Consider the following 25748-nt stretch of genomic DNA (forward strand, 5'->3'; position numbering starts at 1 on the left):
ATGATTTCGTGATTGGTATAAGAACCTTACAATACACAGTATACTTCCGTTTTTCCCCTCCTGGCCTTTGTGCTATTGTTTTCATACATTTTACATTTTTTTTTTTAATAAAGATTTCATTTATTTATTTGATAGAGAGAGACAGCCAGAGAGGGAACACAAGCAGGGGGAGTGGGAGAGGGAGAAGCAGGCTTCCCGCTGAGCAGGGAGCCCGACGCGGGGCTTGATCCCAGGTCCCTGGGATCATGACCTGAGCCGAAGGCAGACGCTTAACGACTGAGCCACCCAGGCGCCCCTACTTTTACTTATAAACATCACACCATATTATGTTTTTTGTTTAACCAATAAGTTAACTCTCTTATTGAAGTATAGTTGATGTAATATTAAATTAGTTTCAGATGTACAACATAGTGATTCAACAATTATATACATTTTGAAATGCTCACCACAATAAGTGTATTACAGTATTATTGACTGTATTCCCTACATTATACTTTTCATCTGGTGACTGATTTATTTTATAACTGGAAGTTTGTACCTCTTAATCCTTTTCACCTATTTTGACCATATCCCCACCCTCTCTGCTTTAGCAACCACCAGTTTGTTCTCCATATTTATGAGTGTGTTTCTCTCTTTTTTGTTGTTGTTTGTTCATTTGTCTTTTTTTAAAGATTCTACATATAAGTGAAATCACATTGTATTTGGATATTTAAATAGTAAGAAAAATCTTATATATTTACCTATGTAGTTACCAGTTCTACTGTTCCTCATTCTTTTAGGTGGATCCACATTTCCATGTGGTATCATTTTCCTTCCGCTTAAAAATATTTCCTTTAGCATTTCTACGGTGTAAGTCTACTAGTGATGAATTCTTTCAGCTTTTGCATGCCTCAGATAGTCTTTGTTTTGCTTTTGTTTTTGAAAGATCTGAATATAGAATATTAGCTTGATAGTTGTTGGGTCCCCTCTCCTCTTCACTGCTTTAAAGACTGAGTTCCATTATTTCCAACAAGAAATATGTTGTCATTATTATCTTTGTTTCTCTATATGTTGTGTGTGTTTTTTTTTTCCTTTGGCTGCTTTTAAGATGTTCTCTTTATTGATGGTTTTGAGCAGTTTGATTATGATGTGCCTTCATGTAGTTTTGTCCATGTTTCTTTTTTTTTTTTTAAGATTTTTATTTATTTATTTGACAGAGAGAGACACAGCGAGAGAGGGAACACAAGCAGGGGGAGTGGGAAAGGGAGAAGCAGGCTTCCCGCCAAACAGGGAGCCCGATGCGGGGCTCGATCCCAGGACCCTGGGATCATGACCTGAGCCGAAGGCAGACGCTTAATGACTGAGCCACCTAGGCGCCCCCATTGTCTATGTTTCTTGTGCTTAGAGTTTATTGACCTTCTCGGATTTGTGGGTTTATTGGGTTTGCCTGTTTGGAAAATTTTAGGCTATTATTTTTTCAAAATTTCTTATATTTCCTCTCCTTCATTCACTCTAAGTACACATATATGAGGCCACTTGAAGTTGTTGTACAACTCACTGAGTTAAGTAGAGGCATGGGTTTTTTAGTCTGGGTTTTTTTAACATATGAAATACAGTTATAACTTTTTTAAAAAGATTTATTTATTTGAGAGAGAGAGAGCATGAGCGGGTGGGGCAGAGGGAGAGGGAGAGAGGATCTCAAGCAGACTCCACGCTGAGCTAGGAGCCCAGTGTGGGGCTTGATCTCATGACCCTGAGATCATGACCTGAGCTGAAACCAAGAGTCAGATGTTTAAATGATTGCGCCACCCAGGCACCCCAGTTACAACAACTTTTTAAATGTCCTTGTCTGCTAATTGTAATATCTGTGTAGATTTTGGGTCAGTTTTGATTGATTGCTTTCTATCTTCAGTATGGGTCATATTTCAGACTTATTCAGACTCTTCTTAGAAATCTACCCTCTTCCTGTGTGCTCTCAACCCAAAGTGAGACTTTTGGGTTGGAAGGAGATACTTCTGAACTAAACTACAGATCAGTGTCACCCAGTTCTCATCTTTATCTTATTCTAGGCATACCATACCCCCTACCATCCTTACCTTTCTGTTGGACACCTCTGTCCTTCTATTTATTTACAATATTCAAGAGCAGCAATTGGCCAACTGGTCCCTGCCCAAACATCCAGGCCATATGCCTCAAGAATTCCTTTTTGCACAGCCCTGTGATGCCCTTGGCATGCCTACTCAAGTAACTCCTTTAGCACTAATTTAATTCTCTGTGTTTCCATTTATAGGATTTTACCTAGCCATATGGCCTGCTGTCGCTGCCAATTCAAAAATAATATTGAGGTTGTCTGCAAGACAGTCAAGCTGCATTGTGACAGTGAATGTCTGACAAATGCCACACATTGTGGTGAGTCTGAATTGCCTCATGATAAATTTTTTAATTTTTATTTTATTTATGTTTTTTTATTTTTAATCAACAATGATAAATTTTTTTTTTAAGATTTTATTTTATTTATTTGACAGAGAGAGAGAGAGACAGCTAGAGAGGGAACACAAGCAGGCGGAGTGGGAGAGGGAGAAGCAGGCTCCTGGCAGAGCAGGGAGCCCGATGGGGGGCTCGATCCCAGGACCCTGGGATCATGACCTGAGCCAAAGGCAGACGCTTAACGACTGAGCCACCCAGGTGCCCCGCAATGATAAAATTTTTAACTAATGATGTCATTGCATTATTTTTATTCATTCAGAGTCAAATCCCTAAATCTCTCTTTTTTAAAAAAAGATTTATTTATTTATTTGAGAGAGAGAGAGTACGTGAGTCGAGGGAGGGGCAGAGGGAGAGAATCTCAAGCAGACTCCCCGCTCAGTGTGGAGCCCAACACGGGGCTCGATCCCATGACCTTGAGATCATGACCTGAGCCAAAACCAAGAGTTGTATGCTTGAGCCACCCAAACACTCCTCAAATCTCTAAATTTCTAAGAACTATTCCTTTGTTAAAAGTCAGATTCTCAGTCATGTTATTAAATTAATTACCCCCAAATGAAAACTTGTTCATATAGTGCATCACAGTTTGTAAACTGATTTTTTAAAATATTTTATTTATTTATTTAATTGGCAGAGAGAGAGAGAGACAGCGTGAGGGGGAACACAAGTAGGGGGAGTGGGAGAGGGAGAAGCAGGCTTCCGGCTGAGCAGGGAGCCTGATGCGGGGCTCGATCCCAGGACCCCAGGATCATGACCTGAGCCGAAGGCAGTCGCTTAACCAACCGAGCCACCCAGGCGCCCCTGTAAACTGATTTTATATGCATTAGATCTCAGGTGCCCTTTGTCTTATAGGACAGGTAAAGGTACATTTTTGTTTATTTTGTTTATTTTTACAATATATTATAAGAGTAAAAGTAATGCTGATTTATAAAAAAGTTTTATTCAGAGGCTGAGACTTTCTGTTCCCTAACCAGAAGCTGCTACCTTCTAATGGATAGAGAGGGCTATTCTATTCTTGGATTGTCCAACTCTGAACTCGTTCTGAATCTTAAGCTTTCTGTCCAAAAACACTCAGGTGCTTTTAAGTATTTTTCTGTATACTATGTTTTATTGGCACTAACTTGATGACTTCCAAAATGTGCTTTTGCACTTGGATAGATGGAATACGGGTCCTTATCAATGATCTAGGGTACATCAGAAATAATACTTTGCTACTTCTGTAAGTACAGTGTTGCTTATTTTTCAAAACAATTTTTTACCAGTTATATTACTCCCTTCTCCCTTAGAGGTGGACAGAAGAGGCATGTTGAATCTCCTTTTACAGGTGAGGAAAACTGTGATCAGAGGTGTTAAGTGCTGTAGCCTAGCACTCAAGTGTCTCATTTTGCACTCTCTGCAAGCCTGTTGCTCCTCCTTTCTCGTGACCTCCTCTGACCCTCACCACCACCACTAAAGATACTTCCAATTCTTCTGGAAAAGAAGCCCAGCAGCACAATGCTGTGCAGTCTACACAAGCTGTACACTTGACCTTCAGGTAGTTGGAAGCTCTGGACAGTTCCCTAAATAAAGCTGGAAATACTAGAAATGAAAGTGAAGTAGGCATCTGGCAAAAGATTCTTTATCCCTTGTGCATTTTAAAACCTCAAGTATCATTCCATTGATTTATTGAACATTCCACATTGACATGTCTCTCACACCTGGGTCATCTCTTAACCTAGACCCCAGATCCCTGCCCAAATTTAAGCAAAGAGCCAGGGTGGACATAGTGGGTTTTTTTCTGTTTAGAGCTTATGTTATGTGAGCTGCAATATATGGGAGCAGGGACCAAGCAAAGGAATGGGTGGGTGGGTAGAGAGGGCATGTCCAGATGAGGACCTGCTAACAGTGGGTGTTGTCATGGGCATCTGTGATGGCAGCAAGAACACAAGCATGCTGAAGAGTGAAAGGAGGAAGCATCTGAAGCAGGACAGGGTGGGGTATATGAATGCCAGGAGTCACATTAGATCTGCACACAGTTTAGCTGAGTGTCTTCCAGCCTTGACTTTTTTTGAGTACTGCACAATCGAGCCTTGGGGAACCCATGGAATAATCCCAAATACAGTTATTCACACCATGGAAGGTTCTGAGTAAATAGCTGCTTTTTCAAAAAATACCCTTTTCTCCTTTTGTTGTTGCCAATCATAGATTCAAGTTTGAGTTTGTCTCCTCTCTAAATGGTACTCAAATATTTGTTGATTCTTAATTTATTTGGGATGTATGACTGTGGACTGACAAAAAGCTGTACTATCAGTCTTTCATTATCAAAACTAGTCTCTTTTTTGTTGACAGATGAAGAAGTATCTGTAAGGAATGCAGAAGGATCATTCATGAAGGTATTGAAATCCCGGAAGAAGAGCACCAGTACTGAGCTGATAATTGAGCCAGAGAAGCCATCCTCAGACAAAAATCGCTTCAGTTTAGCCTTTATGAATGAGCAGCTAGACTTTAATGATGAAAGTGATGTTATTAGTGCGCTGAATTATATATTGCCTTATTTCTCAGAGGGAAATCTAGAAGATGTAGAATCAACGTTATTACCATTCATTAAACTTCTGTTTTCAAATGTGCAAGATGGAGACAAGCCCATGGGTCCCTTGACAAACAACACAGGGAACCCTTTTCTTAAACCTGGATCCAACAATTCAACTTACAAAAATAAACTGAGGAAACTCCATTTTCTAGACAATTTGTTAGATGCAGAAATTCAAGAAAAATTGATGAGGTGAAAAAGAAAGAAAAAACTGCCATGCTTATACATTCCGGCCTTTTCGGTCCCAAATTCAAACGTCAAATCTTTCCAAAGAAATTGGAAACTGCCCAAGCACAGGAAAAGAGCCTCACCAAGGCTGAGAGTGTAGGGAAGAAGTTTCTGAGAGTAAAGAAGGTTGTCACGGGCCCAAAGGGCCTACGGAAAAGGTACCTCTAAAAAATGCGCCATCAGAGAAACCGGGGGAAACAGAATGCCCAGCCATTTGTGGAGAATATGGCCAAAGAAAGAAGGCTCAGCAGACCTTCCCCAAGGGAGCTGGAGCAGCTTCACATGGCGCAGAGGCCCAGGAAATTAGTGGGAGACTCCTTCAGTAGAGCCTTCATTCACAAAGGAGCACAATTCTTTCCTGAAACAATACATCTTGGGCAGGCCTTCTGCCTCCACTGCTCCAAAATCCCTACCTGAGGTGAAAAACAAATCAAAAGACTTAACCGACACCATTTTTGTTTTTAGAGGATGCAAATGCTAGAGTTAGGAATATGAAGGCTTCTAAACCAGTCTCACATTCCAGAAAAAAGTACCTCTTTCATAAAACTCGCTCGCGTGTGGTCCACAGAGCACCCAAGGCCAAGCTGAGTCGAAAATCCAGAAAGGAAAGTCCTATCAGTAATAGGCTGATGCTTGCAAAGAGGCCTCCGTTCTCCGCCATCAGGAGCCTCATAAATTCCCCTTCACAGGAGGCTTTTTCATCTTCAGGAGAACTGAGTTCTCAGGAAAATCCTTTTCCAGAATTATTTACTCTTTCAGAACCTTTTAGAGAAAACACTACTGTAGAAAACACTACTGCACAGAATGTTTTTGAGAAACCTATTTCTACAAGAAACATGACTGTGCCAGAACAAACCCTCCCTGCATTCAGGAACCATAAGGTATTTCCAGTGCATATTCTGTGGCCACCACAGACAACTTTATGCCAACTGTTAAACAAACCAATGAACCACGATGGATAAACCACAGTGTGGGCACTGAATTGCCCCCGAAGCCCACAGGCTTCACTGTGTCGAAGCTCTCAGCCCCAGGTGACCTATTTGAAATTCAGCTAAACCAGCAGCTACGGTCCCTCATCCCGAACAACGACGTGAGAAGGCTCATTTCTCACATTATCCGGACTTTGAAAATGGACTGCTCTGAGACCCACGTGCAACTGGCCTGTGCCAAGCTCATCTCCAGAACAGGCCTCCTGATGAAGCTTCTCAGTGAGCAGCAAGAAGTAAAGGTGTCCAAGGCAGAGTGGGATACGGACCAATGGAAGACTGAGAACTACATCAATGAGAGCACAGAAGTCCAGAGTGAACAGAAAGGGCAGGAATCCAGCGAGGTGAGGAAAACTCCTAAAACATGGGATCTGGACTTTGAGTCAGTTGAGGACGTGCCATGAAAGCACCCAAGCACATAGGCCGGGGGGCTCCTAGTCTGGGTCGGCCAGCAGAGCATCCCGAGGAGGCTGGTCTTTACTGCTTCGTGCCCTCTTGCTCCTAAGCTCAGGGGGCTCTGAACTCAACCTATAAGCCACTATCCAACTTATTTAAGGTTTTCCAGTGTTACACATAAATCTGCACATGTGGAACTTTCTGTAACTCCAGAGCCGGCTAAGGAGGTTGAATCTTCTACAGCCCAGCAGGAGGCTCCACCTCAGCCTCTTGAGCACACTGAGGAAGCAGAACCTTCTCCAACCCAGCAAGAGACCTCAGCTAAGCCTCCAGAGGCGGTTGAGCCTTCAAGTGAGCAGCAACCAGCTCAGCCTTCTGAGTCTCCTGAGGGGTTTGAACCTTTTCTAATTCAGCAGGAGACCCCAGCTCAGCCTTCAGAGCCTCCTGAGGAAGCTAAGCCTCCAAGCGTACAGGAAACACCAGCTCTGCTTTCTGAGCCTAGTGAGGAATTTGAACTTTCTCTGACTCAGCAAGAGATCCCAGCTCAGCCCCCAGAGAATCCTGAAGAGGCAGAACATTCTCCAGCTCAGTAGGAGCCCCCAGGTCCGCTTCCAGAGCCTTTTGGAGAAGCTGAACCTTCCTCAACCCAGGAGGAGACCTCAGCTCAGCCTGCAGAGCTCCCTAATGAGGCAGAATCTTCAACCCAGCAGGAGACCCCAGCTCAGTCTCTGGGAGAGATAGAATCTTCAGCAACCCTGCAAGAACAACCAGCTCAGCCTCCAGAGCTGCCTTCTGGGGAGGTGGAACCTTCTCCAACCCAGCAGGAGCACCCAGCTCAACCTTTAGGGCATCATGAGGTGACCGTTTCGCCTCCAGGTCACCATCATGTTCAACATTTAAACCTGCCCAATGTCAGTGTTAAACCTGCAGATGTGCAGGTTACTATAACACCAGAACCCATTACAGAGGTGGGTGAACCTTTGCCAGTTCAGCAGGAGGCTGCAGCTCAGCCCTCTGTGCCCCTTAACGTGGAACCATTTGCAACCCAGCATGAAGCCCCAACTCTGCCTCCACAGTCCCCTGAGGAAGCTGAACCTTTGCCAGTTCAACAGGAGACTCCAATTGAATCCCCAGAATCTACCACACAGGAGAAACCTCCAACACAGCAGGAAACGTCAGTTCAGCATCCCGAGTATCCTGGAGAAGTTAAACCTCCCACAACCCAACAGGAGGCCCTGGCTCAGCAATCACAGGGCCCCGAGGGTGAACCATCTTCAACCCAGGAGGAGGCCCTGGCCAAACCTCCAGAGACCCAGGAAGAGGGTGAACATCTTCCAGCCCAGCAGGAGGCCCCAGCTCAGCTTCCACAGACCCCTGTAGAGGCTGAACCTTCCTCAATACAGGAGGAGAGCCAGGGTCATCATCCACAGACTCCTGAGAAACTTAAACCTTCAACGCAGCAGGAGGCCCCAGTCCAGCATCCACAAGCCCCTGAGGAAGGAAAACCATCTCCATCCCAGGAGGAGGCTCCAGCTCAATTTCCACACACCCCTGAGAAGGGTGAATCTTCAACCCAGGAGGAGAGCCAGGGTGAGGATCCACAGACATCTGAGCAGGTTGCACCTTCTCCAACCCAACAAGAAGCCCCAGCTCAGCACCTACAGACCTCTGAGGGGATCAAACCTACAACCCAGGAGGAGTCCCCAGCTCAGCACCCTCAGGTCCCAGAGGAGGGTGAGCCTTTTCCAACCCAACCAGAGACCCCAACTCAGTATCCAGAGTCTCTTGAGGGGATTGAGCCTTCTCCAGCCCAGTCAGAGGCCACAGTTCAGCATCCAAATCCCCTTGGGGAGGTTAAACCTGCAAGCCATCAGGAGGCCCCAAGTCAGCAACTACAGACCTCTGAGGAAGTTAACCCTTCTGCCACCCAGCAGGAAGCCACAGCTCAGCATCCAGAGCCTTCTGGTGAGGTTGAACCTTCTCCAACCCAACAGGAGGAGGTCCCAGCTTCCTCTCCAGAGCATCATATGGTAACAGTTTCTCCTCTAGGTCAGAGTCAAACTCAGCTTCTGCTGTTGCCCAGTGTCACTGTTAAACCTGTGGATCTGGCACTTACCATAACTCCAGAGTCCCCTAATGAGGTTGAAACTTTTCTACCCCAACAAGAGGCCTCAGCTCAGTCTGCAGTGTTCCCTGAGCAGTTGGAACCTTCTCCAATCCAGCAGGAGGTCCCAGGTCAGCATCCAGCACCCCCTGAAAATTTTGAACCTTTTCCAGTCAAGTCCAATTCAGCCTGAAGATCTTCCTGAGGAAATTGAGCTTCCTCCAAGCCAGCAGTGGAGCCCAGCTCTGTCTCAAGTGCCTGTTGTGGGTGTAGAACCTTCTCTAGTCCAGCATGCGGTCCCAGCTCAACATCCAAAGCCCAGTGAGGGGATCGGGCCTTCTCCAGTTCAGTATGAGCACTCAGCTCAGCCTCCAGAGTCCTCTACAGATATTGTATCTCAGGCTCCAGTACATCATGAGGTGACATTCTCACCTCTAGGTCCCGGTCAAGCTCAGCATCCAATGTTGCCCAGTATCACAGTTAAACCTGTAGATCTGGAGGCTTCCATAACTCCAGTGCCAACTAAGGTTGAACATTCTCCAGTGCAGCAGAAGGTCCCTGCTCAGGCTCCAGTTCCCCCTGAGCAGATTGAATTTTCTCCAATCCAGTTCAAGCCTCTTTCCCAGTCTCCAGAGATCCCCAAAGATGAATCTCTTCCAGGCCAACAGGAGCTCATAGCTCAGACTCCAGACCCTCCTAACGAGGTAGAACCTGCTTCAAGCCAACAGGAGGTCTTAGCTGAGCCATCAGAGCCCCCTAAGGAGATTGAACCATCTGCAAGTGAACATGCAGTCTCAGCTCATCCTCCAAAGCCCACTGAGGAGGTCAAACCTCCAACCCAGCAGGGGGCTCCAGCTCAGTCTCCTGTCCCCCAGCAGGCCCTAGCTATATCTCCTGAGCCCCCTAAGGAGGTAGAACCTTTTCCCACACAGCTGGAGTCCCCATCTCAGCTTCCAGAGCCCCCTGAGAAGGTAGAACCATCCCCAGTCCAGCAGGAAGCCCCAGCTCAGCCTTTAGAGCCTCCTAATGAGGCAGAATCTTCAACCCAGCAGGAGGCCCTAGCTCAGTCTCCAGTTCACCAACAGGCCCCAGCTATATCTCCTGAGCCCCTAAGGAAGTGGAACCTTCTCCAACCCAGCAGGAGGCCCCAGCTCAGTCCCCTGTCCCCCAGCAGGCCCCAGCTATATCTCCTGAGCCCCCTAAGGAAGTGGAACCTTCTCCCACCCAGCCGGAGTCCCCAGCTCAGCCTTCAGAGCCTCCTGAGAAGGTAGTACCATCTCCAGCCCAGCAGGAAGCCCCAGCTCAGCCTTCAGAGTCCCCTAATGAGGCAGAACCTTTTCCAACCCAGGAGGAGGCCCTAGCTCAGTCTCCAGTTCACCAGCAGGCCCCAGCTATATCTCCTGAGCCCCCTAAGGAGGTAGAACCTTCCACACAGCCGGAGGCCCCAACTCAGCCTTCAGAGCCCCCTGAGAAGCTAAAACCATCTCCAGCCCAGCAGGAAGCCCCAGCTCAGCCTTTAGAGCCCCCTAATGAGGCAGAATCTTCTCCAACCCAGCAGGAGACCCCAGCTCAGTCCCCTGTCCCCCAGCAGGCCCCAGCTATGTCTCCTGAACCCCCTGAGGAGGTAGAACTATCTCCCACACAGCAGGAGGCCCCAGCTCAGTCCCCTGTCCCCCAGCAGGCCCCAGCTATATCTCCTGAGCCCCCTAAGGAGGTGGAATCTTCTCCCACACAGCCAGAGGCCCCAGCTCAGCCTTCAGAGCCCCCTCAGAAGGTAGAACCATCTCCAGCCCAGCAAGAAACCCCAGCTCAGCCTCTAGAACTCCCTGACAAAGTAGAACCTTTTCCAGTCTCTCAAGAGACTCATTCTCACCTTCCACAGTCTCCTGAGAAGGTAGGATCCTCTCCAGTCCTGCAAGAAGCCCCATCTCTACCTCTAGAGCCCCTTAAGGAGGTAGAACCTTCTCCAACCCAGCAGGAGGCTCCAGCTCAGCCTCCAGAACCACCTAAGGAGGTTGTAGCACAACCTCCAGTCCATAATGAGGTGACAGTTCCACCTCTAGGACAAGAGCAAGCTCAGCATTCAAACTTGCCCAGTGCCACTGTTAAACCTGTTGACCTGGAGCTTACTGTAACTCCAGAACCTACTACAGAGGCTGAGCATTCCACGGCCCTGCAGCAGACTCTATCTCTTCCAGAGGACCCCGAGCTGACACTTCCACATCCAGAGCACGTTCAGGCTCAGCAACCAAATTTGACTGAAGTCACAGTTCAACCTTTAGACCTGGAGCTTACCGTAACTCCAGAACCCACTACAGAGGTCGAACATTCTACAGCCCTGAAGAAAACTATAGCTCCTCCAAAGGACCTCGAAGTGACATTTGCACACCTAGAGCAGGTTCAGACTCAGCATCCAACTTTGGCTGAAGTCACAGTTCAACCTTTGGACCCGGGGCTTACCATGACTCCAGAATTTACTAAGGAGATTGAACTTTCTCTACCTACGCAGGGAACCCCAATTCAGCCTCCAGAGCCACCTAAGGAGGTTGTTGTAGCTCAATCTCCAGTATGTCAGGAGGAGATTGTTCAGACACCAGGTCAATATCAAGCTCAGCATCCATCATCACCCAAGGTAACAGTTCAACCTTTGGACCTGGAGCTTATTGTAAGTCCAGAACCCACTACAGAAGTTGAACATTTTACACCCCTGAAAAAGACTACATCTCCTCCAAAAGACCTTGAGGTGACACTTGCACATTCAGAGCAGGTTCAGTCTCACCGTCCAACCTTAAATAAAGTCACAGTTAAACCTTTGGACCTGGAACTTACCATAACTCCAGAATCTACTACCGAGGTTGAACCTTCTCCAGCCATGCATGAGACCCCACATCAGCATCCAGAGCCGCCTAAGGAACTTGTATGTCAACCTCCCGTATATCAAGAGGCAGCAGTTCCAACACCACGTCAGGATCAAGCTCAGCATCGGTGGTCACCAGATGTGACAGTTCAACCTTTGGACCTGGAGCTTACCATAACTCCAGAATCTACTACAGAGGTTAAACAGTCTACAACCCTGCAGCAGACTACAACTCCTCCAAAGGACCTTGAGGTGACATTTCCACAGTGAGAGCAGGTTCGGGTTCAGCATCCAACCTTAAATAAAGTCACGGTTAAACCTTTGGACCTGGGGCTTATCATAACTCCAGAACCTACTACAGAGACCGAAACTTCTCCAACCATGCAAGAGACCCCAACTCAGCCTCCAGAGCCACCTAAGGAGGTTGTAGTTCAATATCCATTCCATCAGGAGGCGACAGCTCCAACTCCAAGTAAGGATCAAGGTCAGCATCCAGCGTCATCCAGCACCACATTTCATCATGTGGGCTTGGGGCTTACCATTACTCCAGAACCTATTATGGAGGCTGCACATTCTACAACCACGAAGAAGACTACAGCTCCTCCTCCAAAGGACCTTGAGGTGACACTTGCCCATCCAGAACAGGTTCAGAGTCAACATCCAAACCTGACTGAAGTATTGGTTCCACCTATGGACCTGGAAATTACTGTAACTGCAGGATCCAATATGGAGGTTGAACCTTCTCCAACCATGCAAGAGATCCCAACTCAGCCTCCAGAGCCACCTAAGGAAGTTGTAGTTCAATATCCGTTCCATCAGGAGGCGACAGCTCCAACTCCAAGTAAGGATCAAGGTCAGCATCCGGCATCACCCAGTACCACATTTCATCATGTGGGCTTGGGGCTTACCATTACTCCAGAACCTATTACAGAGCCTACACATTCTACAACCATGAAGAAGACTATAGCTCCTCCTCCAAAGGACCTTGAGGTGACACTTGCCCATCCAGAACAGGTTCAGAGTCAATATCCAAAGCTGACTAAAGTCACTGCTCCACCCGTGGACCTGAAAATTACTGTACGTCCGCAACCAGAGTCATCTGAGACAGTTTCTCCCCCAGCGACCCAGAGTCGTCTGAGACAGTTTTTCCCCCAACGACCCACTGTGCATTCAGGGCTGCCTCTTGTAAAATATACCCCAGAAAAGGCCTACGCAACTTTAACTGAGCAACCAGAAGAGAACGCTACCACGAACATCCACATATGTGAGCTCTGTATCTGCAAAGATGAGACGCTGTCGTGTCCTGGTTTCAGCGCAAAGCAGAGGCTCCACAGAGTGCCGCTGCCAGAGCCCAGCCCCTACAACGGCACCTTCGCCATCTTGTAAGAATTGCCTTTCCTCATTTGTTCTCTGCCTCCTCCTTGCCACGGCAGCCTTTTCTTCCAGGTCTTCCTGGGCCTTCCTCATCTCCCCAACCCATGTTGACTTTGTTTTTACCTTTTCTTTGTCAACTGTCCCTTATCTTTGTTTTGCTCTTTGCTATTGTTCCCCCTTCTCCAATCTTTTACTTGCAATTGTCTTTATTCCTTTTTCTTACCCAGTTTTTTATCCGCATCATTTCATTCCTTAACCTCTACTCTCCCACTTTTGCTCCATCCTCTTTATAGCCACATGTCCTTCTCTCCATCTCATTGGTGGTGATACAACAAAGGGGTTAACAGTAGATATTCTGGAACTAGACCGCCTGGGTTTGAACCGAGGTCTGTCACTTACTAGCTTTTGATTCCTTTTCCTTTTCCGTAAAATGGGGATTATGATAGTTACCATCTCGTGGGCTTATTGTGAGATTTAGATGAGTTAATACATATAAAGCACTTACACTGGTGCCTAGCATATATATGAGTGTTATGTATTATTATTTGACTCCTCAGTTATGTTCAGAACTCATCTTTGTTCCCTGGCCTTCTATATATAGCACCTATTTTGTGCCCAGCCCAGGACTCAGTACTGTGGGATCCATGAGAGTATGACATTGTCTTTAGAACATGAAATGATAGGTGGGAAGAAAGGAAACAGGCAGAGAAAGGGAGGTGACCTATGATTCAGTACAGACCATAGGTGCTGTAATTCACTGGAATCTATAATCAATAGCGTGTGGAGGTGAGGGAGAGCTGCCTGGATAAGCTAAAACTTTAGCTGAGACTTAAAGAGTGGCTATGATTTGTTAAATAGAGCAAAACTAGAGAGTATAGTCTAGGCAAAGTCACTGCTGCAAGACTGATGAGGAATTAAGAATTAGGTTAGGACGCTGTGCAAGATATGATTATGAAAACCCTTAACTCTCAGCTAGAGGGGTTTGAAAGTTACACTCTGAGATACAGAGAGTCACTGAAAGTTTTCCCACAAGAGATAAATATCATTAAAACAAGAGGATTGTTTTGATTCCCTATGTAGAGCGATCTAGATAGGAAAGCTTGATCTAGGCAGCCGCTTAACCGACAAGCAGGGGGAGTGGGGGAGGGAGAAGCAGACTCCCCGCTGAGCAGGGACCCCGATGCAGGGCTCGATCCCAGGACCCCGAGATCATGACCTGAGCCAAAGGCAGCCGTTTAACTGACTGAGCCACCCAGGTGCCCCATCTCTTAATTCTTATAACAGCCCCGAAAGGTAAGCATCTTAGTTATTACTGCTGCATCAGAGCTTATCCCCAAATGTAGCAAACATCTATGACTTCACACAGCTTTGGGGGGGCCAGGAAGCCGGACGCAGCTTAGCTGGGAACTTCCAGCTCAGAGTGTCTCATGAGGTTGCAGCCAGGGTGGTGGCCGGCACCACGGTCGCCTGAGAGCTTGCCTGGGGGTAGAGGATTGGCTCCCGAGAAGGCTCCTGACACGGCTCTTGTCTCAAGGCCTTAGTTCCCGTCCATGCAGACCTTTCCACGGGGCTGACATGCAGTTGGCTTGCCTCGGAGCCACTCTTGAAGAATGCACCGGGATGGTGAGCAACTGGTAGGAGGGAGAGGGGCAGAAGAGTGAGGCTGCAGTGTAAAATGTGTTGGTTCTCTTTGTTATTTAAGTTTCACAGCCACCTTAGGGAGAGAAACCATTAGCCCCATTTGACGGATGAGAAAATGGAGGCTCAGGAAGGAGAGAGATTTTGCCGGAGGGCACAGAGCTGGTTGGTGACTGACACAACCAGAATGTAAGCCCTTTGCTACCTTAAAACCTGACCCCGGCTTTTTCGAGCACTTGGTGTGTGGACGGGTCTGGGGGGGCTTCATTGTTAGGGAAAGACCCCCCCAGCCCCCAGAGCTTGGGGGAGGCCTCGGGAGCCTAAGAAGTTGTCTGTCAACTGAGCTGCCTTCTCTGCTCCAGAGACAAGGAAGCCAGGGCCTCTGGGCCCAGCTGCCACCCACACAGGACTATTTTTACCCTCCACCTCAGTGACAAGTCTGCATCTTCCAGCGCTGGAAAGGCCATCTGGGCAGTCTGGCTGTCCCAGGAAGAGCCTCTACCCTGAGGCCACCGTTTATGCCCTGCTGTCCCCTGCAGCTGTTTCTAGATGAACCTTTAGCTTTCTGGCACGTCATGGCTGCCCAGGGTCAGTCAGGTGCCTCCCTCGCCTGGATTCAAGGGTTAATAAAACCTCCTTAATTAGTATCACTTACTAGATGGACCTTTCTGAACTAAAACGTTTAAATCTGCAGATATTTTAAATTGTTCACATTTCAAACAATGTTTAAAAGTGTCCTGTGCAAAACAATGAATCATGGAACACTACATCTAAAACTAATGATGTAATGTATGGGGATTAACATAACAATAAAAAAATTTTAAAAAAATAAAAAAATAAAAAAACAACTAATGATGTAATGTATGGTGACTAACATAACATAATAATAATAATAATAAAGAAGTTCATTATCACAGAAAAAAAAAAAGTGTCCTGTGCATGAGCCATTTTTTTTAAGGATTTTGTTTATTTATTTGAGAGAGACAGTATGGGGGGGGAGGGGAGGAGAGGGACAAGCAGACTCCCCACTGAGCAGGGAGCCTGACGTGGGGCTTGATCCCAGGGCCCCCGAGATCATGACCTGAGCCGAAGGCAGACAGACGCTTAACCTACTGAGCCACCCAGGTGCCCCCTGCATGAGCCATTTTAATGATGAGATAAGAATGATTGTATTTTGCATCTTCAAACTACACACACACACACACACACACACACACAGATGAAAAATGTAAATGGATGGCCATTGTATAACATACTTCAGGGGGAAGTCTAAGAACCTTTGGACGTAATTTATTTCCTGAAGTGGTCTCAAACAACCCCCTAGGATCCTGTTTACACTATTCATTTGTTTGGCAAACTCTCCCTGGAGCGGGCAAAGGTTGCCTTCTGCCAGGTTCCTATCCGAATGATCTCATGTTTCACACTGGCAGAGGGGAAGTTAATAATGATTTACTGCATCTCTCACAGAATTAAAATAAACACGGTTGCCCGGTTCAGCCTTTGTCCCGCACACCAAGTGGAGAGCAGTGGAGGGCCCCCAGGCAGCTCAGGCCGTGGGAGCTTGACCCACAGCAGCAGGAGAGACTCCGCAGAGGTGTCTGCGCAGGAGTCGAAAGGGGCAGTTCCTGTGTACGCACCTCGAAACAGGTAACCGAGACAGGTATCACAGGGATCATGGAGCTTCATGGCCCGCCTCCCGCCACCTCACCTCCCACCACCTGTCTGATTTGTGTTTTAGAGAAAACCTGGATTTTGGAGATCTAGGATCTGTTTCTGCCTCTGCCCCTAATTGGCTACTGTGACCGTGAGCAAGTCGCCATCCTCCCTAGGCCTTGACTGGCTCATCTATAAATCAAGGGACCTGGATCAGATCATCTTCAATAAATCTACATTTACAAAAACAGGTGGTGGACCAGATGGGCCATAGTCTACCTTTGCTTTACATTTCCTGTGGGGTTCAGAGAGCCTGGGGCCCAAGATCTGTGCCTGGTCTGCACCTAAAGCCCTGTCTGGGCCTCCATGATCCCATCCATAAAATAAGGAGCACATTAATACCTGCATTCTGCAAACCGCTCAGCAGAGGTGACACTGAGCTAAAGAGGTCTGATCAATACAGGACTTCTCGGGGCCTTTAATACGTTGGTGTGCATTGTGAATTTCCTAGGGGCGGATGCAGGATGCAGGGTTTAACCAACACAAAGTAATATTTTTTGCACTATGTACCACTCAGCACGGCTTGGGAAATGCCCTGTGAGCTCCCTGAAGTCTCATTTCCTTCCCTGTAAAACAGGGGTGACCATAGCACCTGCCCCCTGAACTGTCGGGAAGGCTGAATGGGGTAATACCTGGAAACGGGCCTGGCACAGAGTAGATGTTCAATAAATGCTGGCAGCTATTATTTATAATAAGATTCTCCCTTTCCAGCGCTGACATTCTGGGTTTCCAACTGCAGCATGTAATTAAACTCCAAAGCATCTGGCTTCCCGAGTTGAAAGAACAAGCACGCAGGAAGGAAAAAGGAAGAGAAAGATCCTTCTGGATCGTCCATTTGGGCACCAGCCTCACTGCCAGTTGTCACAACAGGGGAACATAGCAAGATGCCAACCCCTAACGACAAGGCTTGGGGGAGTCTGGGGTTCTCTGCTGAGCTCAGATGCTGTGGAGCATATTTCAGAGGCAGACTGGGGAGAGGTGGGATCAGTGCCCCTTTAGACTCAAACAGGAGGACCCAACAGCATCCCCCGCATGGATCAGCTTCCCTTTCCCACTGTCCTGGGCACAGTGATCCCGACCACTTTCCGGTATGTGTCACATGCTGGGGGAGCAGTGAAAGGGAGAGCTGAGTCAGAAAAGGTAAATAGGAGAATTCAGGCAAGGAAAGGCAATCCGCAGAGAAAGAGCATCTGCTATGGCTCAGAAGCCCGCAGGAGCGCAGGGCTGTGGTGGCGGGGACCCAGGGGTGGGTTGGTAGTATAGAGGGCCGTCGGGAGAGAAGGCTAAAGAGGGGGCGGGCACCTGGACCCCAGAGACTTTATTAAAGGCAGCCATACACGTCAATTACACTCCCCTGTATTACACACACACACACTCACTCTCACTGTTTTCTGTAGTTTTCAAAATTTGACCGTGAACATGTATACCTTTGATATGAAGCATGTTCACGTATACGAAGGAAAATAATGCTTTTGAAAAAGAAAAGAAAATGATCACCCTTACAACCATGTGGGGGCCAGTTTGGAGGCCTGCAACTGACCAGGTAAATGGTAATGATGAGCCACTCCACTCACAGACATCTCCCCAAAAGGATGGAAAACGGATGCAAATACAGGTATGCGCATGCTAATAGCAGCACCGTCTACAATGGCCACAAGGAGGAAACAGCCCAAAGATCCACCAACAGTTGGATGGGCAAGCAGAATGTGGTCTCTCCATACAGTCGGGTCTTACTCATACAGAGGAATGAGGTACTGGTGCCCGCTACGACATGGATGAACTTCGAAAATGTTACGCTACGTGCAAGAAGCCAGACACAAAAGCTCACACCTTGTACGATTCCGTTTACATGAAATACCCGGAATAGGTAAGCCCACCGAGACAGAATGTGAGACTGATGGTTGCCAGGGGCTCGCAGAAGGAAAACAGGGAGCAGCTGCTTCCCGGGTATGAGAGAAGGTCCCAGCAGCTCGGACCCTGAGCTCTCCCCACAGTTTGGTAATAGAAGCCATTAAATCCTTAGCTATGAGTTAAGCTCCCTCGAGCTGACTTTTGGTCGCTTGCACCAGGAATTTATCTTATTGCAGTGGTTTTCAAATTGTGTCCGTTGTGGAACACCAGGGTTCCATAGAGATGTTATGTTGGTTCTGCAAAACTTTGAACGCCACAGGTGCTGAGGCTGATTAGAAAAAAAGAATTTGTAACCATCATCTACGACCCCCAATTGACTTCCTAAACGTGCAACGTACATTTGCATTTGTAAAATATGTTTGGCTAACAAAATGCTTCTCTGACCTGTTATATGTATGAGTTCTAGTTAAAGTTTCATTTGAAAAAGGGTCCAACTTCTGAAAATAAACAGTATAAAATCACTGTCCCAAGAAAATGATCATTTCATACTGGAAGGGTTAGCTTCAAGGAGACTCACTGTAGCTCTGTTTGTACCAGGGCTCAGCCATCTATGGCCCATGTGCTACATTTGGCCGGCCCCTGTTTTTGTAATAAAGTTTTATTTAAACAAACAAACAAACAAAAAATAAATTCTTTTATGCATCCTGGCTGCTTTTGCACTACAATGGAAGTATTAAATCATTGCAACAGAGACCTCAGGTGCCACAAAAACTAGAACATGCATTATCTGGCCCTTAACAGGAAACGCTTATGACCTCCTGGTTCTTTTTTTTCTTTTTTTTTTTTTTTTTTTTAGTATATCTATAATATGGTTTATTTTCTAATTTTGGTTTCATAACATTTTTTTTTAATTTTTTTATTGTTATGTTAATCCCCATACATTACATCATTAGTTTTAGATATAGTGTTCCATGATTCATTGTTTGTGCATAACACCCAGTGCTCCATGCAGAACGTGCCCTCCTCAATACCCATCACCAGGCTAACCCATCCTCCCAACCCCCTCCCCTCTAGAACCTTCAGTTTGTTTTTCAGAGTCCATTGTCTCTCATGGTTCTTCTCCCCCTCCGATTTCCCCCCCTTCATTCTTCCCCTCCTGCTACATTCTTCTTCTTCTTTTTTTCTTTCTTAACATATATTGCATTATTTGTTTCAGAGGTACAGATCTGAGATTCAACAGTCTTGCACAATTCACAGCGCTTACCAGAACACATACCCTCCCCAGTGTCCATCACCCAGTCACCCCATCCCTCCCACCCCACCCCCCACTCCAGCAACCCTCAGTTTGTTTCCTGAGATTAAGAATTCCTCATATCAGTGAATGACCTCCTGGTTCTTAATGATGAAAAATTGGAAGCAATCTAAAGGTCCAAGAAAAGGGGATGGGTCAAATTACTAGAGTGCATCCCTTCAGCAAAGAGAATGCCAGGCCCCTGTTGAAAAATGATGCTGTGGCACAGTGACTCTCAAACTTGGCCGCACACTGGAACCCCCGGGGAGTCTAAAAGTCCCCTCCCTAGTCCAGCCGCATCCCTGATGTCTGGGCAGAGTGCAGACATCAGTATTTGTTAAGCTTTTCCAGGGGGTTCTAACGCGGAGCCACTGTTGTAGAGGAATATTCACTGACATGGAAATATGACCACTCTGTATTGTTGAGGGAAGAAAAGCACATAATCTAACAGTCTACCCTATGACCCCTTTTTGGTCATTTTTATTGGTCATTTCTCCACGCGCTCACATCCCGGCCTCGCGTAGAGGAACAAGAGATGCCGAAACATCGACAGTGCTCGTCTCAGGACAATGTGGCTATGCGACATTTTAATTTTTTTTCTTTTTGGTTATCTGTATTTTCTATGTGTTTTACAATGAACATTGTATCTTGTACCAAGTATGAAAAAAGATAATCAGCTTAAAAAGTATACCTCTTGGGGTTTTTTTTTTAATTTTTTTTAAATTTTATTATGTTATGTTAGTCACCATACAATACGAAAACAATGGATCGTGGATCACCACATCAAAAACCAATCATGTATTGTATGGTGACTAATTTTTTTTTTTAAAGATCTTATTTATTTATTTGACAGATCTTATTTATTTATTTCACTCACTGGGAAGAGAGGTGTGTGTGTGTGTGTGTGTGTGTGCGTGTGTGTGTGTGTGTGTTTGTGTTTGTGTGAGACCAAAAATGAGGCTACCTGACCCCTGTCCCTCTTATGACTTTGAAACACCCTGAGGGATAGTTCTCCATGGTGATTCTCTTTATAAAACTCCAGGGTCATGATCCTGCATTTAGAGGTATGGATCTAACATATTTTTACTGGAAAAGGACTTATTTAGGCCAGGAGGGCTCATGTGAGAGCAAACCTGTTAATAATTCACTGAATTGGGAGTCCAGGTCTTATTGAGTGACAAGAAATCTGTCAATTTTTTATCTCTGCAGACACAAGACCTACAGCTGTGGGGTTTTCAGGTGTCTGGAAGCAAGGGCAGGGCGGGGAGCATACAGCCCCCTCCTTCCTACCCCACATCCCAGCCAGACCCACAGTCCCCCGTGTCCCCAGATGTCTACCAGGGAGTGAGAACAATATATTGCTGATGGTTTTCTGTGTGTGTGAAAAATCACTACAGCTTGGGACTTTATGAATCATGCAAAAATATTTCTGTGCTCGAATTACTATCCAGAGAATTCTTAGGAATGAGAATCTGGAGCATAAGATACATAATGACATATCTTAAAATATGCAGGCGATCCTGTGTCTGTGGATTCCTCTGAGACTCCCCATGGGGGGGGGCATCAGTTCATTCTGAAGCGGGTAAAACTCAGCAGATCCCATGTGCAAATACATACAGGTAGATGAATACATTCTTTTCATGAAATGTAATAACTTTATTTTCATATTAAAGAGACTTACTGGGGGGCTCCAGAGAGGCACAGTAGGTTGAGCTTGCGACCCTAGGTTTCTCTCAGGTCTTGATCCCAGTGTCCTGAGCTCCAGCCCCTCAAAGTCTTCTGCCCTGAGCATGGATCTGCCTAAGACATTCTCTCCCTCTCCCATTGTATTCTCTCTCTAAAATAAATAAATAAGTCTCTAAAAAAAATAAAGAGATTGACTGGGAGTGTTGGCAACACAAAATGAAGCCTGGGGAGATAGCAGGAAGGAGAATGTGGGGGGTTGCAAGCAGCTGAATTTTCTGGTCATTCTTCTCTTTAGAGATGGACCCTGGAGACTGGGAAATACATCAAGATCATTTCCAGTTTTCTCTGAAATCCTGACATGGAGACATAGGTGAGACTGAAGACCCAGAGCGGGTCCTAAAGCCTGAGGGATGCAGGAGCAAAGAGGATTAGAGGAGGATATGGGGAGTGTTGCCAGGGAGAGTCTGTAGGATCTGGTCCAAGTTCACGTGGAGCTGGTTCAGAGAGAGGAGACTGTGTCTGTGACCAGGGTTATTGTCAATGTATCAGCTGTGGATACATCAGTTGTGACACAAGGTCACACTTTATGGAATAAGATGATAGAACGGATTGTGGAGGAATGTTCGCTGGGCAGTATGTTCAGCCGTAGACACAGAATTCATTGCTGTCCATCTTCTCCAGATTGAGTGGGGATGTGCGGTTGGGCTCGGATATCTCATGTGTCTGTGTCTTCCTCGGATGCCCCCATTTATGTCACTTTCCGTGCATTACATGACTCTTCCCCTTTCCCTGTTGAAGGATAGATCGTCGTGCAGAAGACACCACCCCGCTATGTCTCTCTGGGTAGTTTCTTACTGAAAAGCGGCTCAGAAACAAGATCCGTGGGTCCAGAGGTTTTAGACCCACTTCCTCCTTATCTGAGACGCTGTGAGGAGCGGTAGGTGCTCCCACCGCCGGGAGCTGTAGCCCAGTGATAGTCCGCCTCGGCCTCAGCCTGCAGCCCCGAGATGCGCAGACGCCCTGCATTGGCCGAGGCGTCTTTGGAGCCCGAGAAGCAGCTGGGACCCTGGAGCCCTGGTGCTTATCGGAGTCTGAGGAGTAGTACAGCAGACCCCGGGGAGGGCTCCCTGGCTGCTGCTGGATCCAGTAGATGTTCGAGCCGCCAACACTGATGTCCCTGCTCAGGTGCAGGTGAGTCTGTCTGTCGTACCTGCAGATGCAGAGAGGGAGGGCAGCTGCTCAGCATGGGCTGGGACAGGGAGCCTGCAGACACAGACGTTAATGGGACAAGAAACAGGGAGATATTTATCAAGATGCTGACTTCAGGAAGAGTGACTTTGAGGGCTGCCCAGGTTCCCTGAGGCCTGGACCTACCTGTACAATAGAAGAGGAGGGTGAGGAGGACAGAGTCCAGGCCATGGTGACACAGACACTGGTCCCAACAGTGGGCCGGGCTGCCCCAGGCCTCCTTTTCTCCTGCAGCTTCTGCCACAGGAGGGGCTGTCCATGCAAACGGGGTCCACCCAGTGACTGCCTCCCTGAGCCCTGGTGTGGGGCTCAGCTCACAGACAGAGGGAGGAGGATGGGGGTGGCTTCAATCCTGGGGAGAGCCCTGGAAAGATGCACCTGCTGAGACCACACACGGGTCCCTGCTCAGGGGACTCTGCCAGGCAAGAGGGGACACAGCTGCTGAGTCCCCATCAGGGAGCACAGGGCCAGTCCCCACTTCATTTCTCTTTGAGGGAATGCTCCTCACTGAGCTGCTATGTAGAGACCCCATGGCAGTCCCACCGCGCCCCCTGCTGGTCACGGCGCAGCCGTCACTGTGTCCCAAAGCCCTGAGAGCCCCGCTGATTTCTGCAGCTCCCCACATCCCTGTGGATCCACACATCCGTGGACCAAGTCTCAGTACAGGTTTCCCCTGCTGTCTGAAACTCCATCATCCCTAAGAAACCTTAGTAAGCCACGATGCATAAGGCAAGAAGCAATTAATATTAATTTATATGCACAATTTTTTTTTTTTCCATGTTTCCAGGCTCAAAAAGAAATCAGTCCTAGGCTTCTCTGATACCCAAGGACACACTTTGCCGTCAGATGTAGAACACGAATGGCGATAAAGCGCATGTGATAACACACACCGTCACAGCCGCGGTGGCCTGTGGCTGAGCTGCTGGCTGTGACTCCCGGGGAAGCAGCTGGAAGGCGCCCGGCATGCTGGTTGGGTTGTGCACCGTCTCTGGAGAGACTCCTGCAAAACTCATGCTGGATGCTAAGTTGGCGCTTATTTTTTTGTGAAACTGAAAATGCTCTTCAGATTGCTTTGAGCAGTAAAAGCAGCTATTAATGTAAATATTTCATAAAAGCAAAGAGGTGTAAAGAGAACTTTCAAAAGTTGGGGGTTCCTATACTATGTTTCTGATCTGTGTGCCTGTTTGCTGTAATTTCTCACTCCAGGCGGAGCCGTGGTCCATGCGAGGTGAAAATATGTGCATATACAATTACAGGACTTTCTAGACAAAGCTGAATGACCCAGGTGTGCAGGGGGGCACGTGTGTCACCGAGGAGGGGACGGTGGAGCTGCTTTGCAGAAGTTGTAGGGGCTGTTTCTGGGAAAGGCATAGAAACAGAATTTTGGGGACGCCTGGGTGGCTCAGTCAGTTGAGCGTCTGCCTTCGGCTCAGGTCATGAACCCAGGTCCCGGGATCGAGTCCGGCATCGGCCTCCCTGTTCAACAAGGAGCCTGCTTCTCCCTCTGTCTGCTCCTTCCCTGCTTGTTCTCTCTCTCTCTCTCTCTGACAAAAAATAAATAAATAAAATCTTTTTAAAAAATCCCCTACCTGCATTTTTTACACTTTTTCTAGTGTAGTAGAAGTTAAATGTGAAATTGTAATGTTTCCAGAGGTGTTCAATGTCTGAGCAATGACTTCCAGAAGCCTTCCCTTCCTCACTGCACCATGGGTCCAACTCACCTTTCACTCCGCACATGATTCCCACACTTCTAGACTCAAAGGCCCTTTGACTCAACTTCTGTGACTGCGATCAGCCACTTCCCTGAGACCCTGTGCTCAAGGCAGTGGGAGGGATCTTCCCCACTGAGCTCAGGAATGTCCTCAGGGCTGCTAGCACAGACCCCAAAGTCCTCCCTCCCCTAAGTGTCCATCCTGACCTGGCCCCGCCCACCTTCCTGCTCCCAATACAGCCCTTCCCCTTGCTCTCTGAACTCCAGCTCCTCTCTTTCCTATAACTCAAAACCCTGAATTCCCACCCCTTCCATGGTTTCCAAGCTGCCTCCTCCTCAGCTTAAAGGGGGAAATACGCTACAACGTGAGTCATGCAGAAAACACATACTTTGGCAACTCTGAGTAGCTCCTTAGAGCAGGACACAGGCATATCATCACAGATAGGAAAAGACAATATATAGGCTCATTTGCAAGGTAAGCAAACTATAGACAATAGTGCAAACAACAGCCTGCATCCATATCCAAACACAAGGTCATGAACATGACTCTTCTTGTGGACTCTCCCACTCCTCTTTGTCCCTCATCCTGCTCCCTTCCTGAATATGAAGCCGATCCAACCCCTCCATCATCAGTGCATGGTCTTCAGTGGTACAAGGACTTCATGAGCATTAGCATACTACTTTCATGTTCAGTGTTCCAAAAGTCTTGTGCATAAAAGCAATTGATTCCAACTACTCTCGCATAAATGTATTAGTGTTGTCATGTCCGATATTTCCAGAGAAAGAGAGAAACTGAGTATCTCTAAGATTTCTGATCTCATGCAATTCTCAGTAAGCCCGGGATGGCACCAGGGGTTAGGTAGCGAATGGGCAGAGGGCCACCTGCTTCTCCCAGGTCACACGTCCTGACCCATTGCCCTTCTTGTCATTGCCCCCCAGCAAGAGTGGGGACCACTTTGCTTCTGGAAACAAAGTAATTCTCTTGCACTTAGAGACCAATAACTACAGAGGATATAATTTTTATTGAACTCATACATATCCACAAAATCTAGAGCATGAAGTCTTCTGATCTCAGTCAGACATGTAACTATAGAAACCATAATCTGAGCTGTGTTTGGTCCCAGACAGGAACATGGCAGTGATGAAGAAGACTGGAGCAGGGGTGGAGGGTGTAAGTTACCACCTTTGCCCATGGACCAGGGGATCTTTGTGATGTTTGATTGTATTTAGCTCTGGAACAATGAGAATCAGCCTGTCCTTGGGGTGAAGCACAGAGGTGGTAAAGAAGTCAGGGCAGTTGGCCTGTCCCAGGCTTGTCTTATCCTCCCTACTGCTGCCAGGGAAATGAAAATGCTCTTTATGCAAATTTGCGCCCCCTTCCAGACTCTCTCAGCCCTCACTTGATTAGTGACTCAGGAGCAGAGGTAGGACGTGAGGACAAAAGAGTCTAAGGGCAGGTCCTTCTCTGAGTGGGACCCCGGAGGGAGTGGATGGAACAGCCATGGGGACACGCACAGGACCCTGCCCAGGAGCCTCTGCTGGGCCCTGAGGGACCAGGCTGCTGGGTCTCACCAGGGATCACAGGGGGCAGCTCAGCATCTGCCCAGTCCTGAGCCCAGGGGGCTCCCCCAGT

General features: G+C 47.3%; 3 protein-coding genes and 1 pseudogene across 3 annotated transcripts; all 4 read left to right on the forward strand.

Annotated features, from left to right (window-relative positions):
- Positions 1-6650, forward strand: part of LOC118545882 (leucine-rich repeat-containing protein 37A3-like) — a 32604-nt pseudogene extending 25954 nt beyond the window's left edge.
- Positions 6647-8939, forward strand: LOC144379754 (uncharacterized). Its single transcript, XM_078060109.1, has 2 exons — positions 6647-6733; positions 7293-8939. The coding sequence occupies exons 1-2, from the start codon at positions 6647-6649 to the stop codon at positions 8937-8939; spliced, it is 1734 nt and encodes a 577-aa protein (XP_077916235.1).
- Positions 8940-10346: 1407 nt separating this feature from the next.
- LOC144379755 (uncharacterized) lies at positions 10347-11748 on the forward strand. The gene is made up of 2 exons (XM_078060110.1): positions 10347-11312; positions 11617-11748. The coding sequence occupies exons 1-2, from the start codon at positions 10347-10349 to the stop codon at positions 11746-11748; spliced, it is 1098 nt and encodes a 365-aa protein (XP_077916236.1).
- LOC118545884 (leucine-rich repeat-containing protein 37A2-like) lies at positions 11233-12989 on the forward strand. Its single transcript, XM_078060111.1, has one exon. It carries the CDS (start codon positions 11985-11987, stop codon positions 12987-12989), a length of 1005 nt encoding a protein of 334 aa, XP_077916237.1. The 5' UTR covers positions 11233-11984.
- The last annotated feature ends 12759 nt before the right edge of the window (positions 12990-25748 follow it).

The sequence above is a fragment of the Halichoerus grypus genome, chromosome 13, assembly GCF_964656455.1.
Source record: "Halichoerus grypus chromosome 13, mHalGry1.hap1.1, whole genome shotgun sequence".
Lineage (NCBI taxonomy): Eukaryota > Metazoa > Chordata > Mammalia > Carnivora > Phocidae > Halichoerus > Halichoerus grypus.

What these genes read in the sequence shown, in the direction of transcription:
- LOC144379754 (XM_078060109.1), top strand. Translation starts at nt 6,647, where the DNA reads ATGAAAGCACCCAAGCACATAGGCCGGGGGGCTCCTAGTCTGGGTCGG. An exon ending in AGGCTGGTCTTTACTGCTTC is followed by an intron (nt 6,734 to 7,292) that starts GTGCCCTCTTGC and finishes TCCTCAACCCAG; the next exon opens with GAGGAGACCTCAGCTCAGCC.
- LOC118545884 (XM_078060111.1), top strand. Translation starts at nt 11,985, where the DNA reads ATGCAAGAGACCCCAACTCAGCCTCCAGAGCCACCTAAGGAGGTTGTA.
- LOC144379755 (XM_078060110.1), top strand. Translation starts at nt 10,347, where the DNA reads ATGTCTCCTGAACCCCCTGAGGAGGTAGAACTATCTCCCACACAGCAG. An exon ending in TTGTTGTAGCTCAATCTCCA is followed by an intron (nt 11,313 to 11,616) that starts GTATGTCAGGAG and finishes AACCTTCTCCAG; the next exon opens with CCATGCATGAGACCCCACAT.